Genomic DNA, 13,906 nt, shown 5'->3' with positions numbered 1-13,906 from the left:
TTTCTCTTGTTTCCTAGTTCATAAAGAATGATTTTTAAAAAAAGTTTCCTCCTTGCGTAACCTCAGATAAGTTGAACATACATTGTAACATCTATATAAGAGTGTTTGTATATTACTAATTTTGTAGGTTTTTGGTTCCGAGCCTAAAAAGTGAGAGCTTAGTCCTGTAAAAGTTTTATTTTTCCGAAATATTCTAAAATCATTCTTTATTAACAGTGGGTTTCCCCTGAGCCTCTATTATAATTATGTCAAGAAGTTTTTATGTAAAATTTACAGTCAAAATTTAGCAATTCAGAGTCAGTTAGAAAAAAAAATTTCCTTTCTGTACTATGATTATGTTTCGGGCAGACTAAGAACAGAGGTTATGAGTGTTGTGAGGAAGTGTTATCCCCATATAGATTTAAAACTTATTTTCACAAACAAGCTCTCGTTGGCTCGCTTCTTAAATATAAGGGGAGTCTAACTACTCCCTTGTGTTCTAGTGTCATATACACTTATCAATGTGCACTCTGTAATGAGTGCTACACTGGAAGCACGTCTAGACAGCTTCAGTATAGTATTTCGGAACACATGGGGAGATCGGTACGAACCAATAGACCTTCCAGTAAGAAACCAATTTCGGCCATTTATAACCATTCATTTAAATCTAGTCATGTCATTCCAAGAAAAATTTCAAAATCACTGACAGACATAATCGTGTCAACCAGATGAAAATCTTGGAGTCTTTATACATTTTTAAGACAAACCCCATCTTGAATAAAGGCTTACCTGTTCAGTTTCCAATGACCCATTGATCAGTTTTCTGATCTATGGGTTGCTGCTCTGGGTGGGTAGTCGTCGTATTCTGCAGGTGACTAGGTATGTTAGTAATTGAATCTTTCACATATTCTTATGTTTTTTTTTTTATTGGAAGGTTTTATGAGTAATAGGTCTTTTAGATGGTTTTATGTTCTTTGATTGGTTTGATTTTAGAGCTAGTTGGGCAGTTCTTGGAAGTATATCTTCCTAATTATGCACTTATTATAATTTTTATTAATTTTGGCGATGCGCTGAAGATGACAGAAGTTATGTCGAAACCTACCAAATAAAAATGATAGCAGCATTGACCCTTTTATTTTTCCTTAAATTATAATTCCTGAGACGAACCCATATCTCAAATACTTCTCCATTCATCATCTCCGGCTTCACGCTTCATAGGCCTCAGCCATGTAGGTCTGAGCCTTCCAAATCTTTTAATGCCTTGTGGAGCCCAGTTAAACGTTTGGTGAACTTATCTCTCTTGGGGAGTGCGAAGAGCATGCCAAAACCATCTCCACCTGTCCCCCATCATAATCTCACACACATATGGCACTCGAGTAATCTCTCTTATAGTTTCGTTTTTAATCCTGTCCTGCCATCTAAATCCCATTATCCTTCTGAGGGATTTGTTCTCAAATCTACTAAATCTATTAGAAGTTGTTTCATTGTTATGTTATGACTCATATCCATACAATAAAATGGATCTCACTGAACTGATATATATTCTGATTTTTATATGTAATTTAAGGCAATTCGATTTTACTTAACCTAGCCATTGTCTGATTTGCTTTTTTCAATCGTTCACTAAACTCTAATTCTAAAGACCCTGTATTGGAGATCACAGTTCCTAAATACTGAAAGGATTCTACATCATTAACTCTTTCTCCTTCCAGTGATATTTCATCTTCCATTGCATACTCCGTTCTCATCACATTTGTCTTTCTTCTATTTATCTTGAGCCCAACCTCTTGCGATATTTCATGCATTCTAGTAAGCAAGCATGGTAAATCCTGTGATATTCTGCTAATAAGATCTAGACAAATTTTGCTCCTCGCCATTTTATGGTCGCTTGACTTTAGCTTGTTTAACACTTATATTTTCTAACCAAATTAAATTTTTTCACTGAGAATAAATTCTATTTATTTTTTCGTTTCTCCACACACACACACAAACACACACACACACACACACACATTATTATTATTATTATTATTATTATTATTATTATTATTATTATTATTATTATTATTATTACTTGCTAAGCTATAACCATAGTTGGAAAAGCAGGATGCTCTAAGCCCAGCGGTTCCAACAGGAAAAATAGCCCTGTGAGGAAAGGAAACAAAGGAAAAATAAAATATTCTAAGAAAAGTAACAATAAATATTTCCTATATAAACAATAATAAAATTAAAAACAAACAAACAAGAGGAAGAGAAATAAGGCAGAATAGTGTGCCCGATTGTACCCTTAAACAAGAGAACTCTAACCCAAGACAGTGGAAGACCATGGAACTAACCAAGACTAGAGAACAATGGTTTGATTTTGGAGTGTCCTTCTCCTAGCCACACACACACACACACACACACACACACACACACACACACACACATATATATATATATATATATATATATATATATATATATATATATATATATATATATATATATATATATATATATATATATATATATATATATATATATATACGTATATATATATTCATACATACATACATACATACACACACACACACACACACACACACACACACACACACACATATATATATATATATATATATATATATATATATATATATATATATATATATATATATATATATACGTATATATATATTCATACATACATACATACACACACACACACACACATATATATATATATATATATATATATATATATATATATATATATATATATATATATATATATATATATATATATATATATATACAGTAATAATAATAATAATAATAATAATAATAACAATAATAATAATAATAATAATAATAATAATAGACAGCCAGTATAGTTCAATTAGTACAGGGGTAATCTTTCTTCGAGGTGGGACACCTATTATCAGTCTTGTCCTCTGTTTATTATGTTTTATAATTTAAGTTACAATTTAGGCTATAATAGATAGAGTTACAGTAGTCAATCTTGATAATAACATACGCACAAGTTTCTTCACAAAATATTCATATAGATATTTCTCTACAAAAGCAATGTTTCTAAGGTGATGATATCCAGTGAATCTTATTACACTATTTATTTGAGTATATAGAGACAAATTATAGTCCAGTGACATTTAGGTCACGAACTCCACTAGATATTGGGTTGTGTAAATAAGAATGAAATTGAAAGAACGACAAACAAAAATACTCCAGCATACATGTTATTGAGGAGAGCCGATACATATCCCAACTCTCTCTTGATTTGTTGTCATTGCCTTTGTCATTTCGCTGATCTCCCCCCCCCCACACCCCTGGATGTACATCAACGAAGAGATCCCCATACCCGTTACCCACCCCGAGACCTTACTGTCACCAAGAATTGCCTTTCAACAATGCCATCGTAATCTTTCAACTGTAGTTCAAAATGGTATGGGTGTATTGTTATTATTACTGAAAGAGACATTATCTTTTCTCTGTTCAAATGAGCAGTTTAATTCGTGTAAAGTGGACCAGTTGTTACAGTCTAGATTGGGGAAAGCCAGATTAGAGGTATTATGAGTATGATACTCAACCCACTCCCGTCTTTAGGAAAAAATGCCTTTTAGGAGTAGTTATTAAAAGTTTGGAGCCTTTTTAGTTGGTTGGAACGGTCAGTAATTAAAATGTTCCTTTCCATACCAAATGTGATCAAAACAAGAACACGGCCTAACCTAAGGGTCCTATCTAATCTAAACTAGGAGCTTTCCCTTTATGGGGTGTATGTACGATAGCGGCCACCTGTATGTATTATTATGTCTAACTTAGAATACGTCAGTGTAAGGGTGGGTCGCAGGGGGGCGTTAGCCCACCCGTTAGGTAAGTAGGTAAGGACATGGCTTGTAGGTTAGGTTAGGGGGTAAAGTTTAGGTTAGGTGATGTCCATATTTAATCAATGCGTGAGGAACTGTCCGCTGATATACAAAGACTCCGAGCTTTATTCTTACCTACTTACCTACCGGTGGGCTGCGACCTCTCTCTTAGACTACCATACCCTTAGACTATGTTTTAACTCTCAGAGCCTTGTGTTTGCAAATTCATAATATTTTGTAAATCGTAAAACTAGTTTCATAGTATTAATAACAGATAAAGATGAACAACATTTTCTCCATTTGACAAGTAATAAGAAAGTTTACGTCTGCCCCAACCAGCCTCATGCAACCTGTATTCATTATAGATTTTTAACAACATAACTGAATATACCTCGGAGCCTTTGTAATTGGTTGGGAGAGACTGGGTCTGTAAGTAAAATATGGGCAAATATTTAATATAGTACAATATTCCTAGTGAAGAAAATAAGAAGTGTTCCTGGTGTATTTATAGGTATTATTCGGTAAATATGTGATACTTTAACTACTAGCGAAACTGGAATTCACCTTAAGAAATGGACGAGTATTGGCTATTTTGGTATTTTTCTTTATATGTTTAATAGGGGTTGGGGTATACTAACTTACGTATCGGTCTATTAGAATGTGAAGTTTGTTTTTAAATGTAAAACTTATCCGCTGGTTATATAAGAATGGCTAAAGTCTCTAGATGCCCGGCAGAAAATTCAAAATCTTGCGGCTATCACAGATATGCCAGGTGTACACTAGCGCCCTCGGGGTACTCATGTAGAACTATACCAAACCCTTCAGATCTTCTCCTGCTGCCATTGCTGGCTGAACTAATGGAAATTTTCTCGTTAACTTACTCTGTTTTGGACATTATTTGGTGATGTACTACGTTTTTTGAGTTTGGGCTTTCGCTTATTTGATTTCTTTTTCATTTACTCCTGAAATTTTTTGTTTGGGGTTATTTTAAACAATTTAACCTTTGTTTTATGTTTTCGGTCTCTCTTACTTTTTCAATATGGCCGACCCCTCCCCTGTAATTCGGAAGTGTGTTAAAGGATGTCGTACTCGACTTCCTAAGGCTTCTGTGGACCCTCATAGTATATGTATTAAATGTAGGGGAAAATCATGTTCTTTTGGGGATCGGTGTGATGAATATGTTTCATTAACTGATAGCGAGTGGGTAACATATGAACGTTACATTAAAAGATTAGAGAGGGATAGGGTTAGGCGCAGTTCATCGCGTTCTGTTGATTTGTCCTTACCTAATGTCATTGATCCTGTTCCTTTCCCCGTAGTGGTAGATCAACAACCGAAGGAACCTTCTATGAAGGATATGATTACCGCGATTCAGGCTCTCTGTGAAAGAGTTGAGTCTTTAGCGGCAGATAAAAATCAGATTTTGTCCGAGATCAGTGTGCTAAAAATCAAAAACCAAATGTGAAAAGTGTTTCAAATGTGTTTAGTGTTTTGGAGGGTACATCTGCGCGATCCTGTAGTTCGCCCAGCCTACGACCTCTTTCAAGCTCCCGAACCCATGGGAGAAGTAATGTCAGATGGCAAAAGGGAACGAGAGGCTTCATCAATCGCACAGACGTCACCTCGAGCGTTCCTGCTGTCGTAACACAGGTCGCTCACCCTCATCATAGAAAAGATGAGGTTGGTGCGTTATCATTCCTTCGATGAAGGTTCGTTTAGCGAGACCTGGCGTCACGCGTCCAGATCGCTCAAAAGGAAGTCTCATGCGGTCGTTCAACGACACGAATTGCCTCCGCGTCGACCAGGCTGTAGTACCTGGGATACGCCTGAGCGTTTTCATTCTCCTGACGGTTGCACGCCTGCGAAACGTTCTGACCGTGGTCTTGTAGATGTCGATGTGTTACAGTCTGATTCAGAACTTATGCCTGTGGCTGATGTGACGATTCATGCTCCGCCGCTTCCGTCAGACTGGCTTTCGTCGCCCGAAAGTGGGAAGCGATTTGATAGTGAAATAGAAGGCGATCTCCCTTTAGAAACGGAGTCTAATGTATCGCATACCGGCGATCCTAAGTGGTCTATGCTTTTGGGTATGAAACAACAGCTCTCATCGTTAATGCGGTCTTATCAGCCTGCGGTTGGCAGTGCGGTTGGGCATCAGTCTTTGGACCCGTTGTCGCACAGGCGGCCTGTTGTCTCTGGCGCCGACATGTTAACGCACAGGCAATCTCCCGGTCGCAGTGCTCAACGGCAGGTTGATTTAGATGGGTCGCGTCAGGGAGCTGTTGCCAGACAAAAATCAACCTCTGAACGTTCTTCTGCAAAAGCATTGACGTTCATCTAGACCAGGATGGTTACGAACGCGATGCGGAACGGCGGCGGCGACAACTGGACGCAACACGTCACCATGACGGCTCTCGGCAGTCTTCTTATGATGCGATGGAGCGTCAGTGTCAACAGCAAGCGGACGCTAGGCGTCCATGCGACGGCTCACGCCAGTTAACTCATGACGGCATAGAGTGTCAGCGTCAACAGCAAGCGGACACTAGGCGTCCATGCGACGTCACACGGCAGTTGATCCTTGACGCCGAGCGTCAGTCCATTCATGGCGTCACACCAGTCAACCTCGACCTCTCCACTTCAGTTGGATGCTGTTTCCCAGACTACAGTACAGGCGATTTTAAACGGAAAACTATTGATCGCCCAATAGAAGATGTTGAACTTCGCAAGCGTTCTCATTTCGACACTGACCCTTCGGTTCAGGCTGCAGCAACAGCTGCACTGCCAGAAGATGAACCGGGAGAGGTATCTGACATGGACGAACCATTGGAAGCTATTTCGGAGGAGGAAGAAGAGAAACATTATCAACATTCTGTAGATCTTAAGAAATTAATGCTAATTTTCACGGGACTTTTTCCTGACCACTTTATCCCTGTGGCTCCTCGTTCTCCCCCATTGGAATTTACCCTGGGGAAGGCTACTAAAGTGCCTTTGTTCCGTAACCGAAATACAAACCACGCTATTTACAAAGGGTTACCTTTTAGCGTAGCTGAAATGGCGAGCCATTAGAATTTAACGAGGGTGTATTACCCCCGCGCTAGTTAGCGGGGGGGGGGGGTAGGGGAGTGGTAGCTAGCTACCCCTCCTCCCCCTCACACACAGGTGAATACTCACTTTCACTTTTGGCTCGGACTGTGACAGACGTCTCCGTCTTGGTCCTCTCTTGGCAGCCATTGTTTGTTTTGTCTTTACTTAACCGCTTACTTTTCATTTACTCAATATATATGTAAACATGTTTTCATGTTTGTATATATATTTGAGTATAGAAATAAGTAAGTTTCCTTTTCAGATTTGTGTGTGTAGTGTACGATATCTACGTGGAGGCCTCGGCAGTTAGGCCACCACGGCGTATTTTTATGGGTGGCGATCGAGTTTGACATGTCTTTCTCTCTCTCTCTCTTGAGGTCGTTCACCCTTTTACTACGTGTTACTACGCCCTTGTAGCTTCCTTTCCGTGTGGGGGGGTTGCTACGCCGTACGTTTGTCTCAATTAGTTATGAATCTAATTGTAGTTGTTTTTTGTTTTTCAGCTTATAGAACGATTCCTTTCGGGGTTTTCGTTCTTTCTTTAGTGTTCATTCATTTTTAAATTACATAATTACATAGTTACATAATTATAATTGTTATAATTCTGTTTTGGTTACAGCTCTCCTTCCGCGAGTGTAAGTGGTTGTGAGGGCACGTGCCTGTTGTGTAATTCTTGTTCCTTTCCCTCGGGATTCCTCTTCGGAGCCTTCCCGGGGGAATGAATGTGTACTAATATTATTTGTTTTATTTTTTTACAGTTACCGATCTAGTTCGTTTCTGTAATATGGCAACGGTGTGAGCTGTCTGGTTGAGTCCTGGGGATTCGGCTGTTGCTGCCTCCCCCTTGTTTTTTCGTCAGGGGCGTGTCTCCTTCTACTGGAAGTACTCCCGTGACGACGGACAGCTCTCCAGTTCATTTTAGAACTCTCAGGAGGCTTGCCTCCTTGGGCGGGTAACTTTCCTTCCGAGGGAAGTTTTTCCTGTCCAGGCTTGAGTTTTTCCCCTTTTGGGGGGTTCTTCTCTTGCCTTTTTTTCGTGCGACTATGCTCTTGGTGCTGAGCGGTCGCACCTGCAGTTTCGCTCAAGGGGCTGGGCAACTGCAGGAGCTCCTCTTCGGAGGATTGCTCCTTTTAGGTCACTGGCTGACCAGTCTCTTCCACGAAGTGTTTCTCTTTCGTTCGCGAGAGAGTACACTCATAGAGACTCCTCTTCGGAGGTTTCTTCTGTTGCTGTTGCTGTTGGCCTCCCTCGCCGTAAGGCCCACCGTCCGCCTCGTCGTAAGGGCCTCTCATCTCCCTATAAGGGTGCTTGAGGCGCCTTTTTGGATCTCCGTTTGCAGCCTACAACTCCTTTTTCTCGATCTTCCGCCTTGGTGCAGATGGACAGCAGTCTGATCTCGTCTTCCGACGGGCAACGGTCTTCCCGACGGACAACGGTCTTCCCGACGGACAGCGGTCTTCCCGACGGACAGCGGTCTTCCGACGGACATCAGTCTCCCGGCGGACAACGATCCCTTCGGGGCAAAGGGTTGCCCCCACGGGGGTTCTTCCCTTGCGTGTCAGGGTTTCCCTGCGCGCCCTTCTGCTGTTTTCTCTCCTGCTCCTGCTCAGTGTTAGCACACAGGCGCTCTTCTGCTCATCAGCGCTCTCCTTTTCGTCAGCGCTTTCAAGATGATCATCTCTGCGGTTCCTGTTGGTTCCTGTTACGCGCCCTGTGCGCCCACGTTCGCCCTCGCGATCTAGAACTTCGGTTTAGGTCGGGGTCAAGGACTCTTCTTCTTTGCGCAGGCTTCCACGCGTAGCCTTCTGCTCGTCAGCAATCATCAGCTCGCCAGCGATCATCAGCTCGCCAGCGATCATCAGCTCGTCAGCGATCATCAGCTCGCCAGCGATCATCAGCTCGCCAGCGATCACCTGTCCCGCGTGTGTTACAGCCGGCACGCCAACGTTCTCCAACACTTCTGAAGGAACATGGTTCGCCAGCTACTAGCTCACCTGCGCATGCTGATCGCCATCGCGCGACCCTCAACTGCGGATGCTGATCGCCATCGCGCGACCCTCAACTGCGGATGCTGATCGCCATCGCGCGACCCTCAACCGCGGATGCTGATCGCCATCGCGCGACCCTCAACCGCGGATGCTGATCGCCATCGCGCGACCCTCAACCGCGGATGCTGATCGCCATCGCGCGACCCTCAACCGCGGATGCTGATCGCCATCGCGCGACCCTCAACCGCGGATGCTGCTCGCCATCGCGCGACCCTCAACTGCGGATGCTGATCGCCATCGCGCGACCGCACACCTGCGGATGCTGATCACCATCGCTCGACCCTGCGCATGCTGATCACCATCGCGCGATCCTCAACTGCGTATGCTGTTCGCCATCGCGCGATCGCCCACCTGCAGATGCTGCTCGCCATCGCGCGACCGCCGACCTGCGCATGCTGACCGCCATCGCGCGACCCTGGCATGCTGATCACCATCGCGCGACCCTGCGCATACTGATGACCATCGCGCGACCCGGCGCATGCTGATGACCATCGCGCTATCGCCTTCCTGCACATGCTGCTCGCGATCGCTCACCTTCGCATACTGCTCGCCAACGCACGATCGCTCACCTGCGCATGCTGCTCGATCATCGCGTCGGCATAACACAACGCGCCATCGCCAACCTGCGCGTTAGCGCTCACCAACTCACCACCGATCGCTTGTTGATCCATATCGCCAGCGGTCTTCCTCGCCGTCGCGCTAACGCTTGCGTTCGCCGCCTCGGACTCGCTCTCATCCACCTGCCCACCCTCACGACCGCTTGCCTGCGCGCCCGCGCGACCGCTCGCCTGTGCGCTCGTGCGACCACTCGCCTGCGCGCCCACACGTCCACGTGCCTGCACGTCTACGCTCATGCGCGTCCGCGCCCATGCTCTCCAATGTTCGCCCACGCGCGAACCAACGGTTTTTCCATCGCGCGGACGGATGGTGTTCCGTCGCGCGAACCTACAGTGTTTCTTCGCACAAACGTCGGCTTATTTCTTGCAGTATCCATTGCTCGTCTATGGGTTATCGCTCGCTGACCACCAGCTCTCGCCCTTCCTACCACGCTCGCCCTCCTTCTGCGCTCCTTCGCTCACCTTCGTTCGCGTTACCGCGCATGGGCGCTTCCACGTTCGCCCACGCGAAAATCTTTGAATTTCCGTCGTGCGAGCTCCAGGGCGATTGCGACCACGATTCCCAATGGGGTTTTCGCAGCCTGGCCAGCCTGGCGAGTTCTTCTGGAGCGTATTTCCAGAACACGGCCTCACCCCGTAAACGCAGAGCATGGCACTGGAAGGATTTTTGGCGGGGGGGCTTTCCGTTCGAGATTTCTCCATCGGACAAGGGGTGACTGCTTACCTCTTCCTCTGGGAGCTTACCAGGTTCTTTCCCTCCTCGGTTACGGCCCGAGGTTTGGTTCAAGGAAGATCAGGGGTACTTTCCTCCTCTCGAGCTCAGGCACCTTGGCCTTTCGTCGTTAAGTATCTAACTTGCGGACAAGCTCGATGTTGTACCATCTGGACGCGCTGACTGAGGGCTTCCTTCGGGTGTCTCATCTGTGGAGGTCGACGACCTCAGACACCCTTCCATCCTTGAGAAGAGTTTGTTTGTGCCCAAGGACAGAGACTTAGACAGCTGCTGTGCGGAGGAAATCGACTTCCGTTTTCACTCCTCCAAGGCGCTTTCTTCCAGACTCTGCAGGGCTCCAGCGCCCTTTTCTTTCAACCACGTCGGCCTAAGTTATCGGCTACGACAACTGGGACAAGGTGTCCAATTGCAGTTTCCTCCTGTCAGGAACAGATGGCACGGGAGACTCCCCCGGGGGGGGCATAGTCCTAAAAGGAGTTCACGAACTCTAGGATTGCAGGTTTTTCGCTGGGAGGATGCTTAAGGTTACTCATCCGAATGACAGCTTCCCGATGCCCATTCCCGCACAATCTCTGTGAGTAGCCAAGGATATTGCGCCTGCCGTCTCTGTCAGCGAATTCAGTGTCTCTGAACCTCTATGCCATAGCGTCAGCAGAGTTGCCCGGTTGGGCAGAATGATCCATACCTTAGGCGAAGGTCTTCCTTAGGATCATCGACGGCTTCACCCCCGGCCCCCTCAGTCGATCCTTTCTTGTAAGGAAGGATCTGAGAGGGGATGTCCGTAGTCGACCTCTCAGCCCTGATCAAGTTTGTCGAACAAACTTCGGCCAGCGTAGACCAGCAGAATCGATCAGACTGGTAACGAGGCGAGAGGACTCCTTAAACCCTGGATCGGAAGGACGGGTACTTTCAGTTTCCATTCCATCCATCTTCCAGGGTGCTCGTCGAATTCAGCCTAGACTGCAAGTATTCCTGCTTATGATGCAGTGTGGCTATCCCGCCGTGGCATAGCAGGTTTGTTTCCCCAGAGAACTCTCCCTGCCTTCCTCTTGGCCGCTCAGGTGCAGGCTTCCGCCTCCTCTGCTGTTTGGAGGGCTGGTCAACTCCGGTAGGCTCGGGTTCGACCTTCTTCAGCACCGGGACAAGCTTCCGGATGCTTACCATGAGTGTGGGCTCATGGTATTTTGCTTGGAGCCTTCTCTTCCTCTGCCTCAACATCTGGAGTATCTGGCCATGATATTGAGTCAACGGCCTTACCACGTTGGAAACCCCGCTTCTCGTCCGTCCAGCGAGGTTAAGCAACGTCGGTACTTGGATGGGTGACCACCTGGGGACGCCAGATTCTGTTACCACATCCTCCGAGCCTTCCTTTCGGTTGACTGTGGCAAGACTGAGGAGAGTCGCAGTACCTGTTCTCAGTCAAGCAGAGCTTTCAGCCCTACCTTGGAACGTTTACTAGTTCTCCTTTCCTCATTGACCCGTCTATAGTCCGAACGGTCGCCTCAGGATAAGTTCCATGTGGGGCGATCCAAGTTCCGGTGGCTTCAGGCAATATTTAACCGGACTCCCTGGCCCTATGGGACCAGCAGAACTATTAGACCTACAATGGGTGTTGACCTATGGAGCCTCTTGATGGTAGTGGATATTCTCGTCCTTTCCCCACATTCTTGATGCGGTTCTCGGACTCGTCAAAGGAAAGGGGGGGGGGGGGGCATGTTCCGGTCCAGGCCTATGGTCAAGACCTGAAGGATACCTCTCCATCATTCAGGCAGGCTTAGGGGCCTTAGTCTGGCCCCTCTACAGATCCTACAGCTCCTGCCGAGTCGCCCCGTTGCGCGTCGACTTCATGATTCTGGCGTATTCTAACCAGCAGGGGACGCATTTTCACACCTTCACATCTTGCAGTAGAGATACCGGGATGATTGAGATTCTCTCAATACCACCATCGGCTCTCTCATTCCAGGCAGGGGAATGTTCTCTCAGACTCGCAGAGCCTCGTAGAGAGAGTGTACCTGGGGGTCTTTGACCTTGGGTAACCAGCAAATGCTGGTCTGGGGGACCTGATCGCGACAGCTTGGAACCTCAAGCTTCCGCTATTCTTCCCCCCAGTCTCAGACCCCGAGACTCTGGCAAGATGCATTCCGGTGATGGTGGGACAACTTCGACGCCTGCGTCTTCCCTCCTTTTTGTCTGTGGACAATGGGTCTCAACAAGACCAGGTTGTCTGTCAACCTTTCAATGGGAGAGCTCCACTGGGACTATGCGCAGAACAGTTTCTGGACCCTCTGCTTCCCCTGACGGAACTCCCGGGAAAGCTTCTCCCACGGCGCAGACTACTCAAGCAACCACACTGCGACATCTCTCCCGAACCGAGGCGTCGCTTCGGCTTCATGCCTGGAGACTCTACGCTTCCTCCTCAAGAAGAGACAACCCGCTACAGTCGCGGTACGGAGGTCGCGGTACGGAGGTCGCGTCATTTGCGATAGTCATCCACAGGGGTCTCCCAGGCAAAGTGAAGAGTCTAAGGTGGTTGGTGCCGTGGGAGATATACCTCTTCCCTTGAGGCCTCTTCTCCAGCAATAACGGTCTTATTGCCTTTTGGCGGGAGGAAACTCCTTTCCGCTCTCGGCAATGAAGCCTGTCGCTCAGCCTTTCCCTGACCTTCAGGCTTAAAGGAATAACTTTTTCCTGCCCGCTGGATCTATCCTCGCTCATGCGAAGCTACGATCATCCCTGCCCTAGTCGGAGGAAGACCTCCAACTTGTAGCATGGCTCGGACTTTTAGTCCTTTGAGAGATCTTCTCAAGACCCTTTACGACAGGCCTCGGATTGTATTCCGCCTTGGGTCTTCTGCTCACTCTGGCCACGGCCAGTGTGTAAGCAATCTTCTTGGTCTCGTACGACTCCGCCCTTTCTAAGGAAGAGGGGAAGGCAACATTCAGGCTCGCTCCTGAGTTGTTGGCTAGACTCAGAATCTGGGGGCCCCGGCCCTTCGGTCCGATTCATTCAAGATTTCGAGTCTCCATTCTGTATCTGATGTCCCAAGACCTTCTCTTTCTTGCCAGTAAAGGAATCGAGAGGTTAGCGCTGGGAACAGCTGCAGTTTGTCCTCAGTTGCAGCCGATTTGGGAGCACAAGGAGGACATGGGGGGAGAGTCACCAGTATACCTCTTCAGCCCGGACTCAAGGACATTCATCTCGACCTGTCTCCAGACCCTCCCCCGTCACATCGCCCTACAGCACGATGTTGGATACATCGCAACGTCCCTTGCCTTCGAGTAATACTACTCTGTGACGCAGGTGCTACAAGCTGGAGTCTGGAAGCGTCTAATGACCTTCGCAGCCCGCTTCCTGCAGGGCGTGACCCACAGGAGTCTCGATACGTTTTCTATCGCTCTGTGGTGGCTACACAACAGCTGGTCTAACCTCAGGCTCCTTTTTGGACAGGTAGCAGAAGGTTGAGGGCATTGTTATCAGGTTTTAGTCTGCATGAACGAAAGAAGTATGTCTGGCCCTTACTTCTTTCTTCATCATCCCCTCTACGGGGAAGCAGCATCCTGGTCTCTGCATAGCTGACCT

At 46.6% G+C, this 13,906-nt stretch overlaps 1 protein-coding gene across 1 annotated transcript in view; it reads left to right on the top strand.

Moving 5' to 3' along the window:
- Window positions 1-3,283: 3,283 nt before the first annotated feature.
- sotv (exostosin glycosyltransferase sotv) overlaps window positions 3,284-13,906 on the top strand; it is a 574,706-nt gene continuing 564,083 nt past the window's right edge. Inside the window, exon 1 of the mRNA XM_068392356.1 lies at window positions 3,284-3,424. Within this exon, the coding sequence (XP_068248457.1) occupies window positions 3,422-3,424 (3 nt within the window). The 5' untranslated portion in view covers window positions 3,284-3,421. The remainder of the gene's footprint in view (window positions 3,425-13,906) is intronic.

This window comes from Palaemon carinicauda, chromosome 18 (genome assembly GCF_036898095.1).
Source record: "Palaemon carinicauda isolate YSFRI2023 chromosome 18, ASM3689809v2, whole genome shotgun sequence".
Classification (NCBI taxonomy): domain Eukaryota; kingdom Metazoa; phylum Arthropoda; class Malacostraca; order Decapoda; family Palaemonidae; genus Palaemon; species Palaemon carinicauda.
The sequence above is the reverse complement of the archived record's forward strand: the minus strand, read 5'-3'. Positions and strand labels throughout refer to the sequence as shown.